This window comes from Syngnathus scovelli, chromosome 7 (assembly GCF_024217435.2).
Source record: "Syngnathus scovelli strain Florida chromosome 7, RoL_Ssco_1.2, whole genome shotgun sequence".
NCBI classification, from domain to species: domain Eukaryota; kingdom Metazoa; phylum Chordata; class Actinopteri; order Syngnathiformes; family Syngnathidae; genus Syngnathus; species Syngnathus scovelli.
Window position 1 is genome coordinate 3,701,562 of NC_090853.1, and position 23,578 is coordinate 3,725,139.

The window sequence follows — 23,578 nt, forward strand, 5'->3', positions numbered from 1 at the left end:
ATGTTTACCCCATTTTTTAAGCAGATTAATTTATTGATTATCAGAGAAATGGAAATGGGGAAAAAAAAGCTCTTGTGGGCAATCTCAAACTACATTACCCAGTATTCTTCAAGCATCGCCCCTACGTCACTTCCTCTTTGAAACGCGCGTTCTCATTTACGATACTACAACCAATACTTTATTATCACCATAAATTAGTGTTAAAACAAAAAATCCGGCACTCGAATATTAAATGGTTGAATTACGTTTTTTTTTTTACTCGCTCAGACTCATCTAATGGCGTTAGCTAGCTGGTCCGCTAGAGGGCAGTCGTCGCGCTTTTCATCTACCTCGCTTTTGTTGGCCACAAGACGAGCGGTGGGCAAGGTACAAATCATTTTTTGTTTCTTTTCTTGCTTCGACACGCGAATGCTCAAACAAAGTGCCCAACTTACATGCGAGGCCAATGCACGTTTTCTTTTCAAGCGGTAGCGTTTCGCCTTGCGCTCAATGCATCGTAATGAAGCTTGCCATAAGCTAGGTATGGCTAATATCAAACGCGATAAAAGCCAAAACGATAAACAACAGGATTTATACACCTGTATAAGTAGTAGGCAGTTTTGTTTGGTAACGCTTATAAATACGCCGTTACCCCCTTTCCTTACGTGTTTTCTTAATTCACATCCGTTTAGCCAAACTACCAAATATTAGCCATCATCTATTTTTTGGGGCGCCCTTTTAAGTTCATTACAACGCTGTAAACTTTGCCATATCTCATCCCTGCGCTTTTTCTTGCCAGCCATTGTTTTGCGCGCACGCTAAGCAACGCGATGAGTTGCGACGTGATGAAACTGAAACTAAACGAGCTCAAGAGCGAGCTCCAGCGTCGCGGCTTGAACGCCATCGGTCTGAAGGTGGACCTGGTCAGGCGGCTCAAGTCGGCGCTGGACAAGGAAGCCCTCGGAGGGAACGAAACGGAAGAGCTGCAAGGTAAACACACAATTTCCCATAAAGTAGCTCATTAGTTCCTTTCACAATTAAATATTGATTCAGTTACCTAGCAAGAGTTTCAAGCTATTTATTGATACAGTAAATAAAACAGGGTAATCCATTTAAGTCACGTTTCTCTGTGGACGTTCACAGCTTTTGCTGGAAGCGACAGCGATCCACTTGAGGAAGACGGAGGCAGTGACTCAGGAAGCTGCTACGAGGAAGAGGAGGCAGAGTTTGAGCCGGATTCCGAGTCTGGCTGCAGCACGATAGACTTTAGCACCAACGCCGAGCTTCCTAAAACTTCCCCCATACCTGGGATGGTGGTCAAACTTGAACTGGATGAAAAGGAAGACGTCATCATCAAACAAGGTGTGTGATGGTAAAAAATGTCAATCTTTGAATATGTAATGAGTGAACTGATTTATTTGAGATGCTGCTGTTGCTGACCAAATGTTATTAATTGGTCCTTCATTACAGAAATGAAGGAGGACCTCAGAATTGAGAATAACCCGGAGACGCAGGAGCAGTTGAAGGTGGAGTCGGAGATAACTGGACAGCACGGCCAAAAGCGACGGCGCGAGGAAAGCAGCGGCGACAACAACTTTGAACAACCCAAGGAGAAGAGGTACGCATTCGACATTTCAATAAGCTCGTTCTTACTTTGATCAAATGAATGGTTGCCAGTACTGACTGAATTTACAGATCATGGAACATGCAAAGATCTCCCACCAGTTGGCAGTCTGGAGACGAAAGGTAAAATTAATTTATATCTATATATTTCCTACATCCCAGTGCAGTGAAAAAAACTTGTTTGTGATTTGTATATTTTGTATTTTGCATGTGAAGCAGTGATTCCAGTTCCACACCTGATGACAGTGTGAACAAAGGTATAAAAAAAAATCCTACATCTCACACCACAGCAATGTATATATTTTTTAATTGTTTCTCATTTATATAATTTACAGATGTATGGAGCAGAGATGATGTGGAGGACTGTAGCTGGCATGCAGCCGGCTGGGAACCAAATCAATTCTCCTTCACCGCAAGCCCCGGACCACGGAGCGGCGCCGCCGAGTTGGATTCCACCTCGCCGGCCGATTTCCTGGAGCTCTTCCTAACCGACGAGCTACTCCAACAGATCGCGGATTGGACCAACTCGTACGCTACTCGCTATTTTCAAGCTCAGTCCGAGCGCTTGCCGCATAGCAGGAGTTGCGGCTGGAAACCCGTGTCGGTCGCAGAACTCAAAACTTTATTTGGACTCACGTTTATCACCAGTTATGTCAAAAAGCCAACAATTTCATTATACTGGAGTATGGATGAGGTCGACGCCACGCCCCATTTCGGCCGAACCATGCCGAGGAACAGATTTCAGCTCATATGGAAATTCTTTAAATTCAACAATACCACACCGCAGGACAACAATGACAAAATGTACAAAGTCCGTCCAGTGTTGGACTACGTGGTGGAAAAGTTCAAGGAGATGTATCAACCGGGACAAAACATTTGCATTGATGAGGGGATGATGCTTTGTCGGAGCCGCGTATCCTTCAGAGTGTTCAACCCTAAAAAAACGGTCAAATATGGAATCAAGTCATACATACTATGCGATTCCGCCACCGGATATTGTTTCAACCTGCAACCCGATGTCAAGGAAACTCCGATGACGTCGGAGATTGTCTTCTCTCTCCTCGATCGTCTCCCAGGTTACGGTTATACGCTGTACATGAACGAGTCTTACAATTCCGTAGCAATGTGTGAGCTTTTATTGGGAGCGGAAACGAATGTCTGTGGAAAACTGAAGAACAATAGGGGGGAACCGAAGATCTTTAGGAAGGTGACAAAGAATGAGTTGGGAGTGGAGGACAAGTTTACGCGACACAATAAGAAGGTGATGGTCGTAGCATGGCAGGGAAAGCTCTATGTGACAACTTGCCACAAAGATATAATGAAGGAAGTGCCCCAGAAGGGACAGAAAGATGAGGGTCCTACCTCAAAGCCGGAGTGTGTCGCAGCCTACAACTCCTCCATGACTGGGGTGCAGAAGCTGGACCAGAAAATTACATACTACCCCTTCGTCCGAAAGTCGACAGACTGGTCCAAGAAGTTTGTTGCCTATCTTTTCCAGCTATGCATGTTTAATGCTCATGTCATCTACAGAGCAAGGCACCCAGAGGAACGTATAACCCTCTTGGAGTTCATGCGCAGCGTTGTCAAGTCCTGGACGGTGAAGCGATACGTTCTGGCGCAGGTAAGAAAGGATGAGGAGGGAACGTTTGAGAGGTGTGGGGACTTGGTGGCTCACCGGCCTTGTAAAAGGGCACCAACGAGAACTGACCCAGACAGCAGGCTCGACGGGCAGCTTGCCAAGCACAGACTTGAATACGTGACCACAGCTAGCAGGAGCGTAGATCCACCAAAGCGATCAGGAAGGAGGTGTAGGGTATGCGCTCGCAGAGGTTTACGCAAAGATACCAGAATGTGGTGCGTGTCCTGTTGTGTCGCTTTGCATCCAGGAGAATGTTTCACAGCTTACCACACTAAACTCAACTATTCTGAATAGTTATATAAACACAGCAAAGCTAAAAGCTGTGGACAGAATAATTGAACAATTCAAAACATCATACGTCTTTGTCATTAGTAAAAATTGTACATAGTTGTGTTTGTATAGTAAATATGTTTTCAATGTTGGTGTCACCAAAGCAGAAACAAATGTTTTTTTCTGCAGGTGTTCAATTTTTGGGGTCAAAACCAAAGGTCAGAGCTGAGATTACAACCCAGAATTCAATCACTGAGGCATAGGTGCTGGTGTCCCTCAAAATTATTTATTTTAAGTTATTTGTTCTTCATTAATTGTGGAAATTGTGTTTTACTGACAGTACTTGAGGTAATTGTTCTATAAACGTTTTAATTGTGCAATAAGGGGTACTACGGCATTGTATCAGTTTTTTTTTAACCCAAGCAACATGGCGACTGTTGGCGGGCATTCTCTTAACTACATTACCCAGTATTCTTTAAGTATGACACGTCACTTCCTTTTAATGCACGTGACCTTATTCCGTCATGATGCCGCTTTCACCAAGTACTATAGTTTCTTAGTAATTCGGTGTTAAACTACACTAATCTACAACTACAACTTGTTTGAAAAGTTAAAAAAATAATAAATAAATAATATAAAATTATAAAAACCAACTCAATGGAAATTGGTCGAAAGGCAACTTCCGGTAGTCTGAGGAAGCTGGAGAGGGCGCTAGAGGGCAGTCGTTTCACTTTTCATTTACGGCGCTTTTATTTGCCCGCGAGACCCGCGTCGAAAGAGGTAGGCCCTGACTGGAATTCCACAATTTGCCGTGTAACTTTTATTATTCCCGACGTCAACCGTGACTTGGGTGCACAACCTGCACGTAAAGCCAATGCATGTTTATTACGCTTATTGCGCTTTTCAAGTGGTAATGTTTCAACTCGCGCGCACTGCACCGCATGATTGGCCCTTATGCTAAGCTAACATCGAAGGCGAGAAAACGGCAAAAGAGTAGTTTTCATATACATGTGTATTTTGTTTGATAAGTATTATAAATAGGTAATTAGTACAAATGTAGTCCCTCTGTAACGTTTTTTTAAATACATTTATCAATGTAGCTGAATGGCTAATATTAGCCTAACGCTCCGCTGATGGCGCTGTCGCATAGCGTCCTTGTAAGTTGAACTCGACGTCGCAAACTTTCCAGTCTCACACCCGCGCTTTTTCCTTACAGTCTTTGTACAGCACGCTCACTCGCACCAAGTAACACGATGAGTTTCGACGTGAAGAAATTGAAAGTGAATGAGCTGAAAGACGAGCTCCAGCGTCGCGGCCTGGAGGCCAGTGGCCGAAAGGCGGATCTTGTGGAGCGGCTTAAGGCTGCGCTGGAAGAGGAAGCCCTCGCGGAGTCACCGGACGGAGGGGACGAGGAGCAGGGTGATGAAGGCGGGGAGGGCTACGAAGTCGATGATGACATGGATGATCAGCAAGGTAAACCACAGATTTACATTTTTCATTAAATATAAACATAAGGTCTCGCTATGTATGTTCACCATTTGTCAACTTAAAATGTTGACCTGTTTCAGTGTTGTGCAGTAATTAGGTTGAATGAGCAGCAAACCCATCAAAGTTTCTTTGGGTATGTACAGGTGAGGATTTTGCTGAAGGTGACGGCGATGCGCTGCTTGAGGAAGACGAGGGCAGAGATTCGGGCGGCTACTACGAAGAAGACGAGGTCAAACCGGAGATTGAGTCTGAGCCGTACGAGAGTCGGCCAGCATCCGACTCCGGCCACAGCGCACCAGACCTCAGCGCCCAGGACCTCAGCGCTCAGGATCCCAACGCTCAGGATCTCAGCGCTCAGGACCTCAGGGCTCAGGACCTCAGCGCGCCAGACCTCAGCGCTCAGGACCTCAGCGCGCCGGAACTTGGTGCGGAGGACCTTAGCGCCCCGGAACTCCGCGCGCAGGACCTCAGCGCGCAGGATCTCAGCGCTGATGCTGACTTAAGCGCAGACGCTGACTTCGGCACAGACACGGACCTCAGCAGAGATGCTGATCTTCCCCAAGCTGCTGCCGTCAATGAGGCAGAAGTCAAACTTGAACCGCACGAGGAAAAAGACATCAAGCTCAAACAAGGTTTGTGACAATTAAATTCCAGACTCACTTGGGATTGTATCAAACTTTACAAATGAAAAGATGCAGACGCTGTTATTATTATTTATTCATTGAGGAAGTATTGTTGGAATTGTGTCGTCAGAAAGTTCTCGGTTTCTCAGTTGTGATCTCAACATAGTTCCTACGGCACCAATTACGACCGTCAATCCTGATTGGACCACCGGCTGACCAAATTAAATGTTTGTCGTTCATCACAGAAACTAAAGAAGACATCAAAGTTGAGGACACACAGGAGGCGGCAGGTGATGATGGGTCAGAGAGCCGTGGGTCTGAGCCCAAACGTGAACAAGATGGTGACGGTCCGGCAGAGCAGGTGAAGATGGAGTCCGAGAGAAGCGGACAGTACGGCCGAAAGCGACCGCACGAGGACAACAGGGGCTACAACTACTACGAGCATCGCGAGGAAAAAAGGTATGCGTTCGTTAATTGTCCAAAGCAAGCTTGACGGCTCAATCCGTTGAACCAGTAGTGACGCTCCTTTAAAACAAATTGTATTACATTGTAATTTATCGTCAACCAATTATGCCCGTCAAGGGACACTTGTCGCATTCTTCGTCGCAATCACTTGGTGTGTGAAAAGCCACAAGGCCCATTATTATATCCACAAATTTTGTTATGCATTTCAAGTTTTATTTTGAAGGGGTAGGGGTATTATTTACGAGTGCACAATATATGCTGGATTTTACAGTAGGTCCATCATTTGATGAGTTTGAACACAAGCTAAAAGGTTTCTGCCGAGTATTGCTTTCGTTTTACGGGTTTTTTAGCACTGTCTTTGAACCCGTTTGGTCCAACCCGTGACAACTCGGGCCAAGCGTCAGTGCCAAAGCAAAAAGTAGGCTTGTTCATAACTGGAGCCTCATGGTCGTTCTCCAAGTGGCTCCTTTAAAGCAAGCTACAGCTTCATATCCAGCCGGCCAGCCATTAAATAATTTACCGTAATTTCCGGACTATAAGTCGCGGTTTTTTTCATAGTTTGGGTGGGGGGGCGACTTATACTCAGGAGCGACTTATATATGTTTTTTTTCACAAATTTTTACTTGATCATTAAGACATCACTTACAAGTATAGTTGACCACTTCCCATGTTATTTTTAGTATAGTTGATCACTTCACATGCTTTTATTTCTTTATCTTGAACATATTCAAAACATAAAAAATAGAGAAAACATCAAATAAAGCAATTAACACTTTAAAGCACCATATCCAAGTCCACTGTCTGCTGTATGTACACTTGCTCCATTTTTGCTCCTCTTATCCATCCATCCATTTTCTGAACCGCTTAGTCCCCACGGGGGTCGCGGGCGTGCTGGAGCCTATCCCAGCCGTCATCGGGCAGTAGGCGGGGGACACCCTGAACCAGTTGCCAGCCAATCGCAGGGCACACAGAGACAGACAACCATTCACACTCACACTCACACCTAGGGACAATTTGGAGTCTTCAATCGGCCTACCAAGCATGTTTTTGGAATGTGGGAGGAAACCGGAGCGCCCGGAGAAAACCCACGCGGGCCAGGGGAGAACATGCAAACTCCACACAGGGAGGGCCGGAGGTGGAATCGAACCCGCACCCTCCTAACTGTGAGGCGGACGTGCTACCCAGTGCGCCACCGAGCCGCCCTGCTCCTCTTATATTTATTATTATTATTTATTATTATTTGTTCATTTATCATTTATTCAATACTCTTATTTATTCATTGTTAGTGCCTTCTTGGTTTTTTTTGTGTTGCTTGTATGCATATGTGTACTATCTCACCGAGGGATAGTGGAAATGTAATTTCAATCTCTTTGTGTGTCTTAGTATATAAAAAAATATATCGACGATAAAGCAGACTTTGACTTTGATAAAACAACCAAGAAAAATTATATTTTCAGACGAAACTGGATGAGGGCGCTCTAAATTTTACCGTTGGCCGTGACTCATCAACTGGGTGGGCTTAAGAAAAATGGCACCAAAAAGAAACTCATATTTTGCAGGTTACAAACTTCAAGTTGTAAAATATGCAGCTGAAAACAGTAATCGAGCAGCAGAAAGAAAGTTTGGAGAACCGTGATGTACCAATGGATTACTATTTCAAGTGACGTCAGTAGCGCGGCGCGCCGGTTGTTTACATACAAACGTGCCCACACAAGGACGACCGGCATCATTCGCGGTGATCATTTCTAAGTGACACGGAGGACAAAGAGTTTGAAGGAATTAAGGATTTGGAGTGACATAGAAGGTTTGAAAAACTATTATGGCTTTTACGCACGCCCGGTCTCTACTGAGTCGGGGGCCGACGCTCGGCCGAGTGGCTGTCCGCGAACGGTGCGCGGGGCTCGGACATGGCCATTACGCACGCCCGGTCTGTCTGGAAGTCCACGCCGCCACACGCTTGGAAGTTTGTTTTGTTTAATAAAGAGCCGTTTACCAAACCTACGTCTATCCTTGTACTTTGTTAACGCTACAATATAGTTATATAGTAGATCTGTGGAATAAAGACGAGGCTGACGTCAGGGCGCACGCGCGGCGATGTTGACAAAGGACGAGGAATTTGATCGATGGATTTAATGGAATTAAAGTGCACGGATGGTTTGATCATATTATTGGCTTGTATTATAGTTATTTAAAATATAGTTTATCTATCGTTATATGAGCCTGTGGAATATTTTGAAGCGCAAGCGCCCTCAGCCGTGCGCACCCATTGTTGACAAAGAACGATCGATGGATTTAATGAATTGGAGTGACACCGATGGTTTTATAAACTTGTTATTCATGTAATAGTTGTCCTTAATCACTCTATATGTTACGTCAGGCCCGTTCTCAGCTCTTTGTTTTTGTTTGTCACGTTAGCATACCTATCGTTTAGCCTGTTGTTGCTATTTAATGAATTGGAGTGACACCGATGGTTTTATAAACATGTTATTCATGTAATAGTTGTCCTTAATCACTCTATATGTTACGTCAGGCCCGTTCTCAGCTCTTTGTTTGAGTTTGTCACGTTAGCATACCTATCGTTTAGCCTGTTGTTGCTATTTAATGAATTGGAGTGACACTGATGGTTTTATAAACATGTTATTCATGTAATAGTTGTCCTTAATCCCTCTATATGTTACGTCAGGCCCGTTCTCAGCTCTTTGTTTGTGTTTGTCACGTTAGCATACCTATCGTTTAGCCTGTTGTTGCTATCGTTTAGCCTGTTGTTGCTCGTTCATGACTGTTTTTGGTGTGGGATTTTGTCGAATAAATTGCCCCCAAAATGCGACTTATACTCCGAAGCGACTTATATATGTTTTTTTTCACTTTTTGGGGCATTTTATGGCTGGTGCGACTTATACTCCGGAGCGACTTATAGTCCGGAAAATACGGTATATATATTTTTCAAACGTCTGATTGGTTCTATTTTGAAGGTCTCGGACGCCACAGCCACCGGCAGAAGACGAGGAAGAGAACATTGATGACACTCTTATTACTATCGACACATGTAAGTGGAAAGCTGGGCTCTGGTTATGTACACTTTTTTTTTTTAAGGCTATGCTAACTGGATGTCCAATTTGCTTTGGTTCTCAGACAACTGCGATCTGCACTTCAAAGTGTCCCGGGATCGCTACAGCGGCTACCCGCTGACCATTGAGGGCTTTGCTTACCTGTGGGCGGGAGCACGTGCCACCCACGGGGTCACTTGTGGCCGCGTGTGTTACGAGATGAAGGTATTTTAAAACATCCAAAAATCTGCATTCATAACCACAAATATCTGGAGTGACCGGATACATGTCGTATGTTTTTTTTTCTTCAGATCAATGAGGAAATTCCCGTCAAGCACCTTCCCAGTTCGGAGCCGGACCCGCACGTCGTCCGGATCGGATGGTCCCTCAATCACTGCAGCACTCAGCTTGGTGAGCTCATTTAGGGGGTGCAAAATAAGAACCACCTCCTCATACCAACTTTCCTTGATTCTTGTCCTAGGAGAGGAGCCCTTTTCCTTTGGCTTCGGCGGAACCGGAAAGAAAGCAACCGAGTGTAAATTTTCCGACTACGGGGAAAGATTTGGGGAAAATGATGTCATCGGCTGCTACATCGTAAGCGACCGCAACCTCGAACCTCAGCAGCTTTGTCCAAAACGCTAACACCCGCTCAAATATCGGCAGGACTTTGACCAAGGCGAAGAAGTGGAGATGGGATTCTCCAAGAACGGCGTGGAGCTCGGCGTCGCCTTCAAAACCACCAAGGAGGCTTTGGCGGGCCGTGCGCTCTTCCCCCACGTGTTGGTGAAGAACTGCGCCGTGGAGTTCAACTTTGGGCAGAAGCAGCCTTACTTCCCGCCGCCCAGCGGCTACACCTACATCCACAGCGTGGCCCTGGAGGACAAAGTCAGAGGTACCAAGGGACCTGCCAGCAAAGGCGAATGCGAGGTAAGGACTTGAACTTGATTTTGAGGCCTGTCATGATTTAGTGATGTTAAATGATTACAACGCAAAGATGCGGACCCCATTGGAAGTTTCTACTTTGGCTTTTCAGATTCTGATGATGGTGGGCCTGCCCGCCTGCGGAAAGACCACCTGGGCTATCAAGCATGCAGAGACCAACCCTGAGAAGAAGTACAACATCCTGGGCACCAACGCCATCATGGACAAGATGAAGGTGAATTTTTATTCTTATTATTGTCATTATTTTTGAATTCTCTAACTCGTGTCCGTGCCGTGCAGATGATGGGCCTGCGACGCCAGAGGAACTACGCCGGGCGCTGGGACATTCTGATCCAACAGGCCACGCAGTGTCTCAACCGCTTGATCGAGATCGCCGCTCGCAAGAGACGCAACTACATCCTGGACCAGGTAGTGTAGCGGCAGTCGCTCGCGCGCACACTTGAAGCGCTCAGCACCGTCACTCATTGATTACTCTCTCTAATGGACTATCTATTTATTTTTCAGGGGGGCTCTGTGTATTGTAGAAGTAGTAGAAGCCGCATTGAATCTCACCCTCTTTTGTCACTTTGCTTGTCTTGTATTGTAATCAAAAGTGACGGAATATTTTTACTCCATGTTGTCATCCCTCGCTATCTATACGTATATATATTTATATATATTTTGCACTGTCATAAAACAATATACTGTTTGTCTTGTGAACTGCGACAATGTACAAGTAGACCGTGACTTTGTAACGATGTTGAGAAACAAGTAAGCTCTGACGCTGGTGAGTAAGACAAACACCTTCTGTTGCTAATTCCTAAGAGAGAGCTTTTTCACTTTAAAAGCTGTTTTGTTAACTACAAGTGAGATACACGGAACTGTTGAGTGTGTGTTTTAATTAATTGACCCCCCCCAAGGTAAGTAGTGACTAACAGGGTTGACATTTTCAGGGCGTTAGTTTTTTGGGGGGGGGCGGCAAAGGTAGGTAGGGTCAGATAGCGACATTGCCATGGAGATGTGAGTATGTGCAGGTAAGTTGTATCTGTGTTGTCATGTCTAGTGGGATACGAGCTCCTTGGAAAAAAAAAAAACAGGTAAGCCCAAGTAGGTATCAGGGGTGGGGGGCCCAAACGCGAAAACCGATTTGTGTCCATGAAGGATATTTCTATAGTAGCGTATTGCGTCGATTTTCACGTAAAGCCGAGCCAGGCGTTTGATGTAATTTGGGACCGATGTTGGTATTTTTGTCTCTTGTAGTTCCGGCGATTCATTGCTGCTTTGCTCTTTTATGTCTACTAACACTGGTGTTTCCCAAGTTTGGACTCGTTCAATGATATTTGCGTATTATTGCACGAAATGGCGTTTTCGGTGAGGCAATCCTGTCGTTAGCCACCAAAGCACTGCCGTTGAAAAAAAGCCTGTTGAACATAATAAATATGTCAGATGATTACTTCTTAACATGTGGTGTACTGCTAATGGTCTACATTAAGAAGACTGATGTTAAATGAGGAACAAGCAACAAGTTGAACTCGGTGAATTTAATTGACCAAATTTGGACGTAGGACGCTTCGGTTTGATGATGACAATGCGTTGCGGATTTATCTGTGGATGTTTTCTCGTCTGTTAAAGATTTCTAGTTGTGAACCAACGTTAAATTATTTTGTCTCTTCTGAAGAATCTTTTACCGATCATGCGCTGAAATCGATTCGTTTGAACCAGCAGACACCGTGTTCGTACATTTGCAACGCCACAACTTGTGACCTTTTTTGTTTCGCGTACGGAAGACGTGTTGATCAGAAAAACAAAGGCTAACTTGTCATTCTCTTATCTCGTGACATCACTATATATGCTTGTCAATAGCGACAAACTCACTTGAAAAAGAAATTCTGCGGGAATAATAGCATTGTCATTTTGAGACGCGTTTCCTCGGATTTTGTGCGTAAAAATTAGTCAGGTGTCTTGTGGGGTTTTTTTTTTCATACAATACAAGTTATTTTTTTTCTGGTGTTGGTGCAACACAAATTTGTACGGAAGTTGCTAACACATTACGAGAAACATTGCTAGGCTATTAATACGGAAGCCGTGACAATACATCCAAATGCTAATCCCCAAGCTAGTTCATTACATGTTTTATGTCAGGACCCTGAACGTAGCACAATTCTTATACCTTGCTTTATATTTTCTTCCCGACTGTTTAAATCTTAATGCTAATAGTACAATGCTTGAACGTTTGATCCATCCGCGGAAGATCTGCGAGTCAGACATGTTAACAACTACACCCAACATGCTAAGCAACTAGCTCCCACGTGGTGCCGCTTTAAATAGCCAGTTAGCATGCTAACAGACCGGTTCTCGTTTTCAGGTTTTTTTCTTCCACACCTTTTAACCTTGCTCACTAACATGGCTAAAAATCACCGTAGAGTTTCGTTGAAATGAGTAACTCAATGGGTCCCCCCCCTTCCCCTCGTTGGTCCACAGCGAACGTTGGGCAGCTGATAACGGCAGGTAAGCGTTGTGAGCGACGCGCCCTCTAGCAACCGAGCTAACGCGTAGCCTCATCCCAGCCAAACAAACATGTGTCGCTTGATGATTGCAGGGTTCCAGCTTCCCATTCCAGCGGAACGCCTTTGCAAGTAAAACAATAACAAACAAGCTTCTACCTCTTTCTTGTCGCCATTGCTAGACAAATGTATATGGATCAGCAAGGAGACGAAAAATGCGTCCTTTTGAGGGTTTTCAACGCAAGGCTATTGTAATTTGTCCCACGGACGAGGATTTTAAAGAGCGAACTTTAAAGCAAACCAATGAGCAGGGGAAGGATGTGCCCGATCATGCTGTGTTAGAAATGAAAGGTAGGACCGCTGTGGATACAAGCAACAAAACACCAGATCTACTTTTTTTTTTTTCTTTTGTTGTTTTTTTTCTATGTGTAAAAATCAAACTTGGAAGATGAAACCCCCTTTTGCGTCCCCACTTGCTTCTCTTCCCCCTCCCTTCCCCATCAAGTTATCAGAACTGGACATATTTATAAGTTGTGATTATTATTTTTTTTCCCCCCCAATGTTCCCTCTTTTTGCCTCCTTCCTGCCTTGCAAACTGAGGGGGTGCAAAGTTTTGCTTGTAGTAATCACTACTAAATTCACAAGTTCGCCAATACACTTTTTTTTTCATGAGCGTATGTTGTAACAAACTCGATCGAAAAGATGCAAGTGCGTCGAATCGGAACAGATTCGAATTGTTCCACTTTGAAAATATCTCAAACGGAGCCACGCCATATTGAATCAAATGGTAATATCCACCGAGTCGAACTGAATTGAATCGTTTCACTTTCTTTTTTTAGGTCAAAGCTTATCGTTCTACTTTAAAATCAGTTGTACAGCACTTCGCGTATGGCGATATGTAGAAGCTAGAAAAACACATTTTGCAAAGCTAAGTTTAACCTAAATTGGTTGATACTTTTTTTTTTTTAATCATCTATATACCATTTATCATCATATCAAATTCTCGTGCTATACCGAGCAGTGCCAATAAAGGGAATGACTTGAACATGTTGATTTGCATCGAGCTGCCCTCCTTGGTTTGCAGCGTTCTTTCCTAACCCCCCCTCCCCCCTCCTGTGTCTGTTTCCACAAATGTTGCCTCCACGGAGGAAATGTTTGCTCCCTGTCACTTGATCTTTATGCTCTTCCCGCCTCTTCTGCGCGACACTAATTTGTCTCCCCTTTGTTTTTTTTGTCCTATGGTGGTGTGGTCGTCACCGCATCCCCATCCCTCTCCCCTCTCTCTCTACCCCCACCTAAAGCCAACTTCACCTTGCCTGAAACCTGCGACTTCCTGGAAGGGGTCACCTATGTTGAGCTGCAGCACGAAGAAGCCGAGAAGCTGCTAAAGCAGTACAACGAGGAAGGGCGCAAGGCAGGGCCCCCGCCTGACAAACGCTACGACAACCGGCAGGGCGGCTATCGTGGCCGTGGCAGCTTCCCGCGCTACGACAACCGCGACTCACCCCGCGGGGGCGGTGGCTACCAGAGCCGCGGTGGAGACTCGGGTGGATACAGAGGTACCAGCTTTTTTTTTCTCCCACATGCTTCATTATGAATGCACATGTGTAAAGCTATAATTGGCCTGAAGGAGCATAAAGGATGGCCTTTCCACAGGTTACAATCGGGGAGGCTACGGTCAGAGCCGCTGGGGCAACAACGGTAGCAGCTACCGTGACGGCGGCTCCGACTCCCGCTCTGGATACCGCGGACAGTCGTCAGGAAGTAGTTACAACCGGCCAGCTCCTTACAACAAAGGCGGCTACAACCAGGTAAGCCTAATTCTATTGTATTCTAAAGTACTGTTCTGTTTTTCCCCCCATCTCGGTCAGGCTCTACTTGTAAACGATGTCAACGAAGTACGTCGATGTGCTCTTTGTCCACTCGCTCACTTTGCACTCTTCGGGCAGGGCTACGGCCACGGCTACAACCAGGGCGGCTACAACCAGGGCGGCTATAACCAGAACTACTACGGCAATTACAGTCAGTACCCGGGCTACAGCCAGAGCTACAGCCAGCCGGCCGTCGCCGCCCAGTCGTACGGCCACCACCAGCCCCCCGCTCAGCAGCATCAGGCCCCTCCCCAGCAACATCAGGCACCCCCTCAGCAGCAGCAGCAACAGCAGCAACAGCAACAGAGCTACAACCAGCAGTATCAGCAGGTAAACAAAAAAAAACAAATTTTTAAAAACGAAATTAATACCAACTATAATGAATAAATACATTTATTTTTTATTTCAAATTAAAAAAAATCTATTTTAAGTATGAACAAAAAGTTTTTTATGATTATAGTTCTTATCTTGTCCCCACAGTACGCTCAGCAGTGGCAGCAGTACTACCAGAACCAGAGCCAATGGAACCAATATTACAGCCAATACGGCGGCTACCCTGGACAGGGCAGCCAAGGCTCGTCTTCCGGATCCCAGTAGCTCCCTACCCCTGAGCCACTTTGGTGTGCTGACCCCCCCCCCTCCCCACCCCTATTCTTCACCACCTTGTTTTTTTCCCCCTCCCTTTAAATCAATCTTGTATGAAGCCGTGGCGTGGTGATAGATGCTAGCTAGCCCCGTGCTAACCCTTGCAATGCTTTGTGCGGATGAGAGATGAGCTGATTTGTAGACGCACCAGTAAACAGTTTAGGTGGGGGGAGGGTTGAGGACAGAAGCATGCTTTTTACTTTTCGTTGACTTTTTTTTTTCTTTTCAGTCACACATCACCAAACCACCGTTTTAGAAGCCGTCGTATTAAGGCGTTGACACTTTTTCAGTAGAAGCATTTTTGCTTTTTGTTGTTTTAAATCTTCTTGTGGTCATTGTAGTTCATATTCCATTATGTTTCCCGCAAATTTTCTTTTCTACCAGTGTGAAAAATATGATCAGTTTCTTGTCTTTATACAATAAATGCAGTTGTATACACCTGAATGCAATGTTGGCTTTTCTTTGTGACTAATATTTGAGAATAAATTTTGACTGTAAAAAAAAATATTTGTTTGAATTTAATTCATAATAAATTGGAGTTTCAAATTATTTATAAAATAAATCATTTTTGTTTAGGCTCATGTACTTCACAGTCACATATGACTTTGTAATTTTTCTCTTTTAATTCTTCATCCTTGGTGGGGAGTCACAAAAAACATCACAGCAATGAGATTCAGATACATGAGAACTGTCAAAAAAATGCATCTTTCCTTTCATACACTTTGAGCTTTTTTGTGGTAGCTGCCACACTTCAAAACACACCCACACACATACATGAATGGCAATTCTGCTTTAGTGTTCATTTTCCTCCACACACTCAATCCTGGATCCGGAAACTGCTCGTGATATTCCCAAGAAACGTAGCACCAGAGACATCATGACCGGAAACAAAAAAAAAAAAAAAAAAAAGTCTATTTGTGGTGGAGAAAGTTCATGTGCCTGCCGCTCGATGGTCAATCGGGCTCCCGGCTCTTCTCCTTGCAGAGGTGAAGCTCCTCCAGCTTCTCTTGCAGGAAGGAGATGGGCATGGAGCACCCGCGACTCCTTTGAGAAGGCAGTGTGTTGGCCTGACACACACACCCACACACATACACACACACGTTAACATGTTAACTTGAAGTCAAGGTGCAGGCTTGGCATCTCACCTGTCCAGGAATGGTATGGTTGTACACCCTACGCTCCTTCTTCTCCTGGGGGGTCCACAACCCGGGGTCCGTCTGAGTGGAGCGGTCCCACAGACCCGCAGAGTCTGTGCTTTTCCTGAAGGGGGCGCAACCCTTGGGGTGTTCGGAGTCGTTGCCGTGGGGGAACACGAAGGCCTCTTCCTCGGAACCTGATGAGGGTCAGGGGTTAGGGTGCATGGTGGTGTAAGAATTGTGGCCTGGGAGGGGGGGGGGGTACGTACTCCACACACTCCCTTTAACTCGGGAGTCAGCGCCGGGGGTGCACGGGCAGGAGCCGCTGGTGCTTTTATGTTTCTTCAAGCACTCCATCCCCACCAGATCGCGGCAGTGTCTGTGGCAGTTCATCCCGCAACCTGACGAGAAACAGAGCTTTAATCATTTCTACTTTTGTCAAGGTTTTGCAGCAAAATCAGGATCTGTTAGATCTGGTGGAGTCTTGACCATAGTTTTTGTGTGTGTCCCCTCTGACCATATTTAGGTACTGCACTTAAGGCAGTGCACACCTTGCAAGGATGAAAAGTAAAATGGCCGCCGCAAGTCAGGTTCATGTGTGGAGTGTGCAGGCAGGCCACTCTGTTTTTTTTTTCTTCAGCTTTGGTTGGTCTTCAACTCAGTATTTTGACATTTTAAATGACTTTCAAGCTGGGAAGATTGGAATAGTTTCTACGTTTATTTATTAAGCCACCCTTAAGCTTCTGTGCTTCTTGACCTCAACAAACAAATAGTGAGTGAATGCTTTGAGTATTACCCTGCCTTTGAATTTATGAAATAACTCATTTGCAGCTTGCATTATTACTCTTCAAGATACTCAAAACTGCCATTTTGAAAATGTGTTTCTGGAAAAACTTTAAGCTATCACTGATGTGCTTGGTTAGCCATTTTTATTTGCTGACTTACCTTTACAGTGGTAGCCTTGCTTGATGACGCCCCACAACTGCAACATGATACAACCATGTTATTTTTCATTCCAAATGGTTTTAGCGTTTTTGTTTTTTTTAAATTATAAAGACTGACAAAGCCGCCGCAGGTGTCGCAGAAGGTGGGCCTCTTATAAGTGGTCTCGTGGAAGTTGTGCGCGTCGTTAAAGTTATAGCCCAGCTTGGCGCACACCGACATCCCACGCATAAAATAAGATGTCATCTCCTCTCGGCTGATTTGACCGTGCCTGAGGAGGACGGCCATTTTTGAAAATGTCGCTTTGATAATTGATTTGATAATTTGATAATTGTTGGATATTATCCTGTAAGTGTCACCTGTCAGTTTGCTGCGTGCAGAAGGAGAAGGGAAAATTGGCGGAGATGTTCTCAAAGTCCTCCAGCGGGATGTAACCGTCCTGCTTGTGGGCGTAGTTCTTCATGATGGACTAAAGGGGGCGACAAAGAGTGTTGAGAACTTCTCCTTTGCGCTACCAGTTAATAAGGAAGTGAAAATCGAGTGTGGGTGTGTGTATGAGAGCCCATGAGTGACAATTTATAATTACCTCTCACATAAACACTGAAAAAAAAATACCCTCATGTGTTGTACTCACATCCACCATTTGTTTGACGTGTTTGGAAATGGTGTCGGGGTCCAGGCGGGGGGTGACCCCTGACCCCCACTCTGCCACCACCGGCGGTTTCACTGGAGTGACAGGCTGCAGTCATAATGAAAACAAAAGTAGTTACGCGCACTCACACGCGTACACGTCGTTACACCCTAACTTGATACTTTGATGCGGTTGCGTGACGGTTGCGCTTTGCTCGCTTTTCTCGTACGCCCACATCGCTAACCCAAACATAGTTTTCAGACATTAAGTGAGGTTACGTTTTTTTTTTTTTTTTGGAGTGAGCACCCATGAGGAGGAAAAAGCTTAATAGGTCTATGAGGGTGAATAGCACACTTGGTGAGCACGGAGGAGACTGACCTGGATCTTGGGGTTCTTGGGTTCCTTGGTGTAGGAGAGTTCATAGATCTGGTCCTCGGTGTAGTAGAGATCTAGAGAGAGCTGAAGCATTAAAGACATCATTGGTGACATTCCTCCATTGAGGTCTGGTTCTGGCTCCGGTTCGTGGTTTCGGGACCAGGTCCGGGTCTCCTACCGTCAAAAGATGCAGGAGGTCTTTGTTGGCCTCGAATGGCGGCGTGAGGCGGTGCAGCTCCAGGAGATCGTTGACATTGCTGTGAAGGTGTTGCAGCTTGCTCAGGTTGATCTTGTCGCCGTCCACGTAGTCGGGCAAGGCCTCGTTGAGGGAGATCAGGTCCTTCAGGTGCACCCCCAGGATGGGAACCTTGAAGCCGGTGCACTCGCTGTATACACGGCGGTAGTTGCTGTAGTTGCTGCGCGATGACAGGAGCTCCGTCATCTCGCTCAGTGCCTGATGACGTCATGGTGGAAGGTGCTCAGAAAAGATTCGGAATTGCCGCGAGCCATCGGTGTACCTTAGTGACGTCAGGAGGCAGAAGGTTGTACGTGTCTTTTAGACGGGAGATGGCGCTGTGGCAGAGGCCTCCGGTGATGGCCATCAACGTGTTGAAGTTCTGCAGAACTCGGAGTCTCTACGCATACAAACGGATCATCTTGTGAAAATGATTTTATAACTCAGGGAAAGGAAGAAGCTAAAAATGTCGCCCACCTGAGCTACGTGAATGAACTTGGTGAAGACTTGTGCCCTCTGCTGGGCCGTGTGCCTGCTGAGGATCATGAGCTGGACCCATTGGGAGACGCCGTTGCACATCATGACCGAGCGCTCCAGCGCCGGGTTGTCCCGCACCGAGCCGCGTACCACGTAGCTACGGTAGTCCAGGAACTGATCAATCCACAGCCGTCACACATGTAAAAAAAAAAGTGGGCAAGAAAATTTGACATCAAATGGTTGCATACAGATATTTTTAGAAGTTAAAATTGAGTGTCCTTAAAAGAAATACTCGAGTCTGACCGAAACGCTGCAGAAGTTTTTGAACTCCAAGTAGCTGAGGTGCTCGGCCATCTCGTCGGGCTCCATGTGGTCAAAGATGAGCGACACCTTCCGTTTCTTCACCGAGGGCGAGGGGCCCTGTGACACGTTCACGTGGGGGCTTCTGGAAAAAAAAGACAGATTTAGTTGACTGAAGCTACTTTTGGACTTTAGTGTGGCTGTTAAAGTGATTTAGGGTCAAGATAATTCTTAGTCCTCCATGAGCCCAAACGTAGCAGTTTTTTATTGTATTAATTTTGTACGACATTGATCTGGGGGAAATTAAGCCAACCGCACTGAGTATGTTTCAAATCCGAACCGGGAGGGGCAAGTCAGGATGTGAGTGTTCCTTTAAAAACAGGTTTGTGCAGAAGCTAAGTAGTTAAAAAAAACTCACGGGCACGACGTGTCGATGATCTGCGCCTCCTCCCCGTCCGATCGCACCAATGCCCACAGGTCCCCCATGGTCTGCTCCAGAAGGGGATCAGCCTCAAACACGGCGGGGAACTGGCCGATCCAGGTCCTGGCCACCGGGGCGCAACAGCAAAGTGTGTTTAGTAAGCACAAAAACAGGGCGGGAGGAAAAAACCGGTTCTGTCAGGACTGGAGTGAGTTGTCACTCACCTGACCAGGTGGCATACTTGACCCCGCCTCAGGCCATGCTTGTCAGGAGGGCTGTCCTTATACGTGAGAGACAGTCAAGGAGAACATGTTCCTTCCTGCTTATTCTGGAATATTTCTCACACTTGCAAATTTGGACCTGCAGTTCAGCCTCGTCGTGAAAAAGGTCACGTGTGCTATTTCAATTAATTTGACCGCGAAAGTGGCGCCGCCACGTGACCACGAGGATATAAGGCCAGGAGCTTCTGGGCGAAGGTCTGCGACGAGACCACCCAACTGTGCATCATCAGCGTCATGTGGACCAAGTGGGACCCTCGCTGGCTGCACAGCTTCCCCTCCGAATCTGCGCAACACGTAGATTTAGCGTTACCTCCGCCAAGGAAGCGGTATTATGGCAATTCATCAAACAATCTAAGCAGGGAGGGGGGGGGGGACAAAATTTTTTTTGTGTGGCAATGAGGTGGTCATTCCTATCGCCTTTCGCTGATCACATGGTCCCTGGAGCCCAAAACTTTGAGACCCCCCACCTCCCCACTCACCCCTTGGCAGAACAAAAAGCCTCATTGTGTGAGAAACCCCCCCCTCTCTACTTCCCTGTACTGGCCCTCATTTGCATAAGCAGGTTGTGATCAAATGTGCGCGACTGACCGAAGCAGCCAAGGCAGCGGAGAATGAGCTCATCCAGGCTGGCGGCGCTGGCGCTGGGGGCCGGCGAGGGGCCCTGCAGGGCCCGGCTGATATCCTGCGGATTGGGACATGTGTTGCGTCTGTGCGGCACTTTCTGCCGCGGCGACTTCCTGCTCTTCAGCGCGCCGGTACTCTCACAGTTGGGCTTCCTGAGAACAAGTAGGCCGCAGATAAGTCCAACACAATGCGGTCACAACATTTAGTCACGCTAACAGTCGTCGACGGGTGCTTCAAATTTGGGATTTCAAAATTTGGGGGAAAACGATTCAAAACCCGCCGAGCACCCTGTAGAATGAAATTGACATTTTTTTAGACACTGATTTAGTCCCAAAAATTGTAAAGCTCCAAAGTTAAATAAAGGGAAGAATGTGATTTTGTTTGTGTGTTTGCGTGGCTCCAGCGTGTTGTGTATGGTGTGTAGAAATGTGTGTGTCGCGTATGTGTGCAACCGTACTGCTGCCAAATAATATTGTGACATTACCAGGAAACGCTGCGAGTTCAGAGAAATGACGACAAGTTCCCTGAATGGCCAGACCTACATCCCCTTCTCTTATACACGCACACACACGCACACAAACGCACACACTCGAGCGCTTACACAAGTAATGAAAAAAAAAATACACTTCGGTCCAGTGATGACTACATTCATATTTCTACTGCAGGAAGGACAGAGGCACAACAACTAAGTCACTAAATAATAATCTGCAATTACACTACTAAGAAAAACTTTTAAAAAATATTCGATTAATCGGTCAGGCCCTAAATTGAACATCAAAATGAAGCTTAAAAAGAAGAATATGTAAATATATTGTCCTAATATACTTCTAATAAACTCTGTTGCTTCAAGTATAGCTACTGCAACATGGAGGCTAATTAGTGTTAGCATTAAGCTAGCAGCCCGATAGGCTAAAATACTTGGTTGTTTTAAAGATTCGTGGTGTAATTCTTTTTATTTTGTGTTACATTTGACCGTGAACTTCAACTGGAAGTGAAATCGGTCTGCTGTACTTAACGGATAAATCCATATTTCAAATGTAAATTTGCAACGGTCGTTTTTTTTAACCTTTTCTTTTCGCTTTGTGACTCATAGCAAACGTGACCAATCATTTTTTTCTTGACGTGGTTTTTGGGTATTTCCCCCTCGTCGCACATAAACAGCAGGTGAGAAATATCAAGAAGTCGTTCACCTTTTCCTCACTGACTTTCTTCATCCCCCTGCGTGCTACTCAAGTTGGAAAACTGCTTCCTCTTTGGAAACCCCCCTTTTTTTTGTTCCCATCTAAGTCAGGACTCCTGGCAACAGCAAGCCCACCCGAATCCCCCCCCCCTCCCTCTCCTGCCTCCACACAGGCCGAGCGATATGCAAATTCACCCTTTCTGTCCCTAATTGATTAATTAAAGCCCATTTAAAGGCCGAGATTAAATGAACGATTGCTTTAAAGCATGTGAAATGCTCTTACGTGATAACGATATTTTAGCAGCACCCGATTAGAGTATTGAAACTGGCACCGCATGATTTTTTTTTTTTTTTTTTTGCAGCACGACGTGTCACGCATCGTTGCGTGTCGATCGCACCATCTGATAAGAGCTGTGCTCTGGGCGCAAAAGAAGTCCTGAAGCATTTCCTGTAGCAACATCAAAAACCCTAAAGTTCAGTTGTATTTCACTTTTATGTTGTCATTTTCATATAGGTGTATTGTTTATGTTCATAGCATAGTGTTCTTTTCATGAACACTTAGACCTACTAGGCTACTGTATTTTCAAGGTGGTCATAGTGGAGGAACCCAAAATATTTATTTTTGTTTTCCTTTTTACAAATGCATTTTAATACGCAGATTTTCACTATTTGCAGGTCAGCCCGGTCCTGAACCCCTGCAATCAGTAGGTGTCAATTACACGCTCTTCCACTAGATGGCAGAAGTCACCTTGAACCTTACTTCTACCGGCATATCCAGCTTTTACCATTTATACAATAGAAAAACTTCCTATTGAATCAAACAAGCCTCGATTTTACACAGAACCGCTCGATTTGTTGTGTAAATTGCAACAAGATTGTCATAATATTTTTTTGCACTATTTTTAAATCGCAAAGGTGAGCTCAGGAAACTGTTGAATGTTGAACTATCAAGTATACTGATATGCAGGTCAAATAGATTAGCTGTGTGTGTCTGTGTGTGTGTCACCTGTCATCACCTGCTACTACTCTTGCACCACAACTCTCAAATGGCTGATGCAAACATAAAACTCCCCAAACAAATTAACACTTTTTTTTTAACCACAGTCATGACCTCAAAACCTCTCACACACACACACATACACACACACACACACGGGCTTGTTTTAATGCACTTTTTGTTTGTGTTACCTCTTGGTCTTGTTCATTGCGGCTTCTTTCTCTCCGCGGCCTCCTCCTCCTCCTGGGCAGCATCTGAGCACGGCGTACCTACAGCTCCATGCTTGACCCCTTCTCCTCCTCCTTCTCTTCTTTGTCGTCCTCTTCAAAATCTTCACCTTCCGGCCATCCACAAAACCGCCCCCCCCCACCCTCACCTCACCCCGAAAGTCAGTCAAGCCCCTCTCCGAGCATGTGCGGTGTGCACAGAACAGCAGAGGCGGACTTCATGCACCTGTCATCAAGGAGTCATATGCAGAAAGAAGGCCGAGCACCAGTGTGGCCAAACGTAGAGCTAGGGGTGGGGGGGGGGAAGAAAAAAAAGTCACTTGTCGCGTCTACATAAACAAGTCAGCATCTTAAATGGAGGAACTGGCTCTGGCAGATAGGGGAACTTGCATCAGTTTCTCTGCGTGAGTGTGTGTGTGTGTGTGTGCAAGGGGGAGGGGTGAGGCCACAGAGAGAATGGTGCACACATGCAGCGCTTGTATAGGAAGGAGGAGAGCTGCAGGCAGCTCGGCCAGCAAAGAGGGAGGGGGGGGGGTGATGAACAATCATCAGTGTACCCCAGGAAGCAGCCTCTGCTGCCTTGTTTGAGCCACTTCCCATAGGAAATCGTGGAAATAGAAAAAGTCCGCTTGCATGGGCCAGCTGTCTCCATCGTGCAACTTTTATTCACCCCGCAC

The 23,578-nt window shown here is 45.7% G+C and overlaps 3 protein-coding genes and 1 non-coding gene across 8 annotated transcripts; 3 read left to right on the forward strand and 1 right to left on the reverse strand.

Annotated features, from left to right (window-relative positions):
* Positions 1-112: 112 nt before the first annotated feature.
* Positions 113-3,894, forward strand: LOC125972052 (piggyBac transposable element-derived protein 4). 4 transcript variants are annotated; one of them, XM_049725318.2, is made up of 7 exons: positions 113-366; positions 779-969; positions 1,123-1,341; positions 1,450-1,597; positions 1,675-1,725; positions 1,819-1,859; positions 1,938-3,894. In XM_049725318.2, the coding sequence occupies exons 2-7, from the start codon at positions 810-812 to the stop codon at positions 3,533-3,535; spliced, it is 2,217 nt and encodes a 738-aa protein (XP_049581275.1). In that variant the 5' UTR covers positions 113-366; positions 779-809; the 3' UTR covers positions 3,536-3,894. The 4 variants fall into 4 exon arrangements, 2 of the variants coding, with proteins under 2 accessions (XP_049581275.1, XP_049581276.1); XM_049725319.2 differs by having other exon boundaries at positions 1,822-1,859; XR_007482680.2 differs by lacking the exon at positions 1,938-3,894 and having other exon boundaries at positions 1,657-1,725.
* A 298-nt stretch (positions 3,895-4,192) lies between these two features.
* hnrnpul1 (heterogeneous nuclear ribonucleoprotein U-like 1) lies at positions 4,193-15,519 on the forward strand. Its single transcript, XM_049725315.1, has 16 exons — positions 4,193-4,291; positions 4,728-4,984; positions 5,143-5,631; positions 5,868-6,081; positions 9,060-9,133; positions 9,220-9,359; positions 9,446-9,545; positions 9,616-9,728; positions 9,798-10,061; positions 10,168-10,290; positions 10,356-10,484; positions 12,742-12,910; positions 13,861-14,118; positions 14,216-14,370; positions 14,509-14,760; positions 14,911-15,519. Exons 2-16 carry the CDS (start codon positions 4,765-4,767, stop codon positions 15,025-15,027), a joined length of 2,817 nt encoding a protein of 938 aa, XP_049581272.1. The 5' UTR covers positions 4,193-4,291; positions 4,728-4,764; the 3' UTR covers positions 15,028-15,519.
* On the forward strand, positions 6,435-6,573 carry LOC125972947 (small nucleolar RNA SNORA50). Its single transcript, XR_007482973.1, has one exon. It is a non-coding gene; the product is annotated as a small nucleolar RNA SNORA50 (small nucleolar RNA).
* Positions 15,520-15,675: 156 nt separating the features above from the next.
* On the reverse strand, positions 15,676-23,281 carry rasgrp4 (RAS guanyl releasing protein 4). 2 transcript variants are annotated; one of them, XM_049725321.2, is made up of 17 exons: positions 22,866-23,281; positions 20,462-20,649; positions 20,045-20,156; positions 19,817-19,879; positions 19,590-19,715; positions 19,175-19,316; positions 18,872-19,045; positions 18,678-18,794; positions 18,338-18,613; positions 18,163-18,243; positions 17,788-17,892; positions 17,513-17,622; positions 17,274-17,424; positions 17,157-17,193; positions 16,481-16,612; positions 16,221-16,408; positions 15,676-16,142 (listed from the first exon to the last, which is right to left on the reverse strand). In XM_049725321.2, exons 1-17 carry the CDS (start codon positions 22,880-22,882, stop codon positions 16,029-16,031), a joined length of 2,133 nt encoding a protein of 710 aa, XP_049581278.1. In that variant the 5' UTR covers positions 22,883-23,281; the 3' UTR covers positions 15,676-16,028. The 2 variants fall into 2 exon arrangements, with proteins under 2 accessions (XP_049581278.1, XP_049581279.1); XM_049725322.2 differs by having other exon boundaries at positions 19,817-19,875; positions 20,041-20,156.
* Positions 23,282-23,578: the final 297 nt, after the last annotated feature.

Coding starts and splice junctions, on each gene's coding strand:
- LOC125972052 (XM_049725318.2), top strand. CDS start 810: ATGAGTTGCGACGTGATGAAACTGAAACTAAACGAGCTCAAGAGCGAG. Junction 970..1,122: donor CGAAACGGAAGAGCTGCAAG/GTAAACACACAA, acceptor GGACGTTCACAG/CTTTTGCTGGAAGCGACAGC. Junction 1,598..1,674: donor GAACAACCCAAGGAGAAGAG/GTACGCATTCGA, acceptor CTGAATTTACAG/ATCATGGAACATGCAAAGAT.
- hnrnpul1 (XM_049725315.1), top strand. CDS start 4,765: ATGAGTTTCGACGTGAAGAAATTGAAAGTGAATGAGCTGAAAGACGAG. Junction 10,062..10,167: donor CCAGCAAAGGCGAATGCGAG/GTAAGGACTTGA, acceptor TTGGCTTTTCAG/ATTCTGATGATGGTGGGCCT. Junction 14,119..14,215: donor AGACTCGGGTGGATACAGAG/GTACCAGCTTTT, acceptor GCCTTTCCACAG/GTTACAATCGGGGAGGCTAC.
- rasgrp4 (XM_049725321.2), bottom strand. Junction 17,194..17,273: donor GCGACACCTGCGGCGGCTTT/GTCAGTCTTTAT, acceptor ATCATGTTGCAG/TTGTGGGGCGTCATCAAGCA. Junction 16,613..17,156: donor GCAAGGCTACCACTGTAAAG/GTAAGTCAGCAA, acceptor GTTTCTCGTCAG/GTTGCGGGATGAACTGCCAC.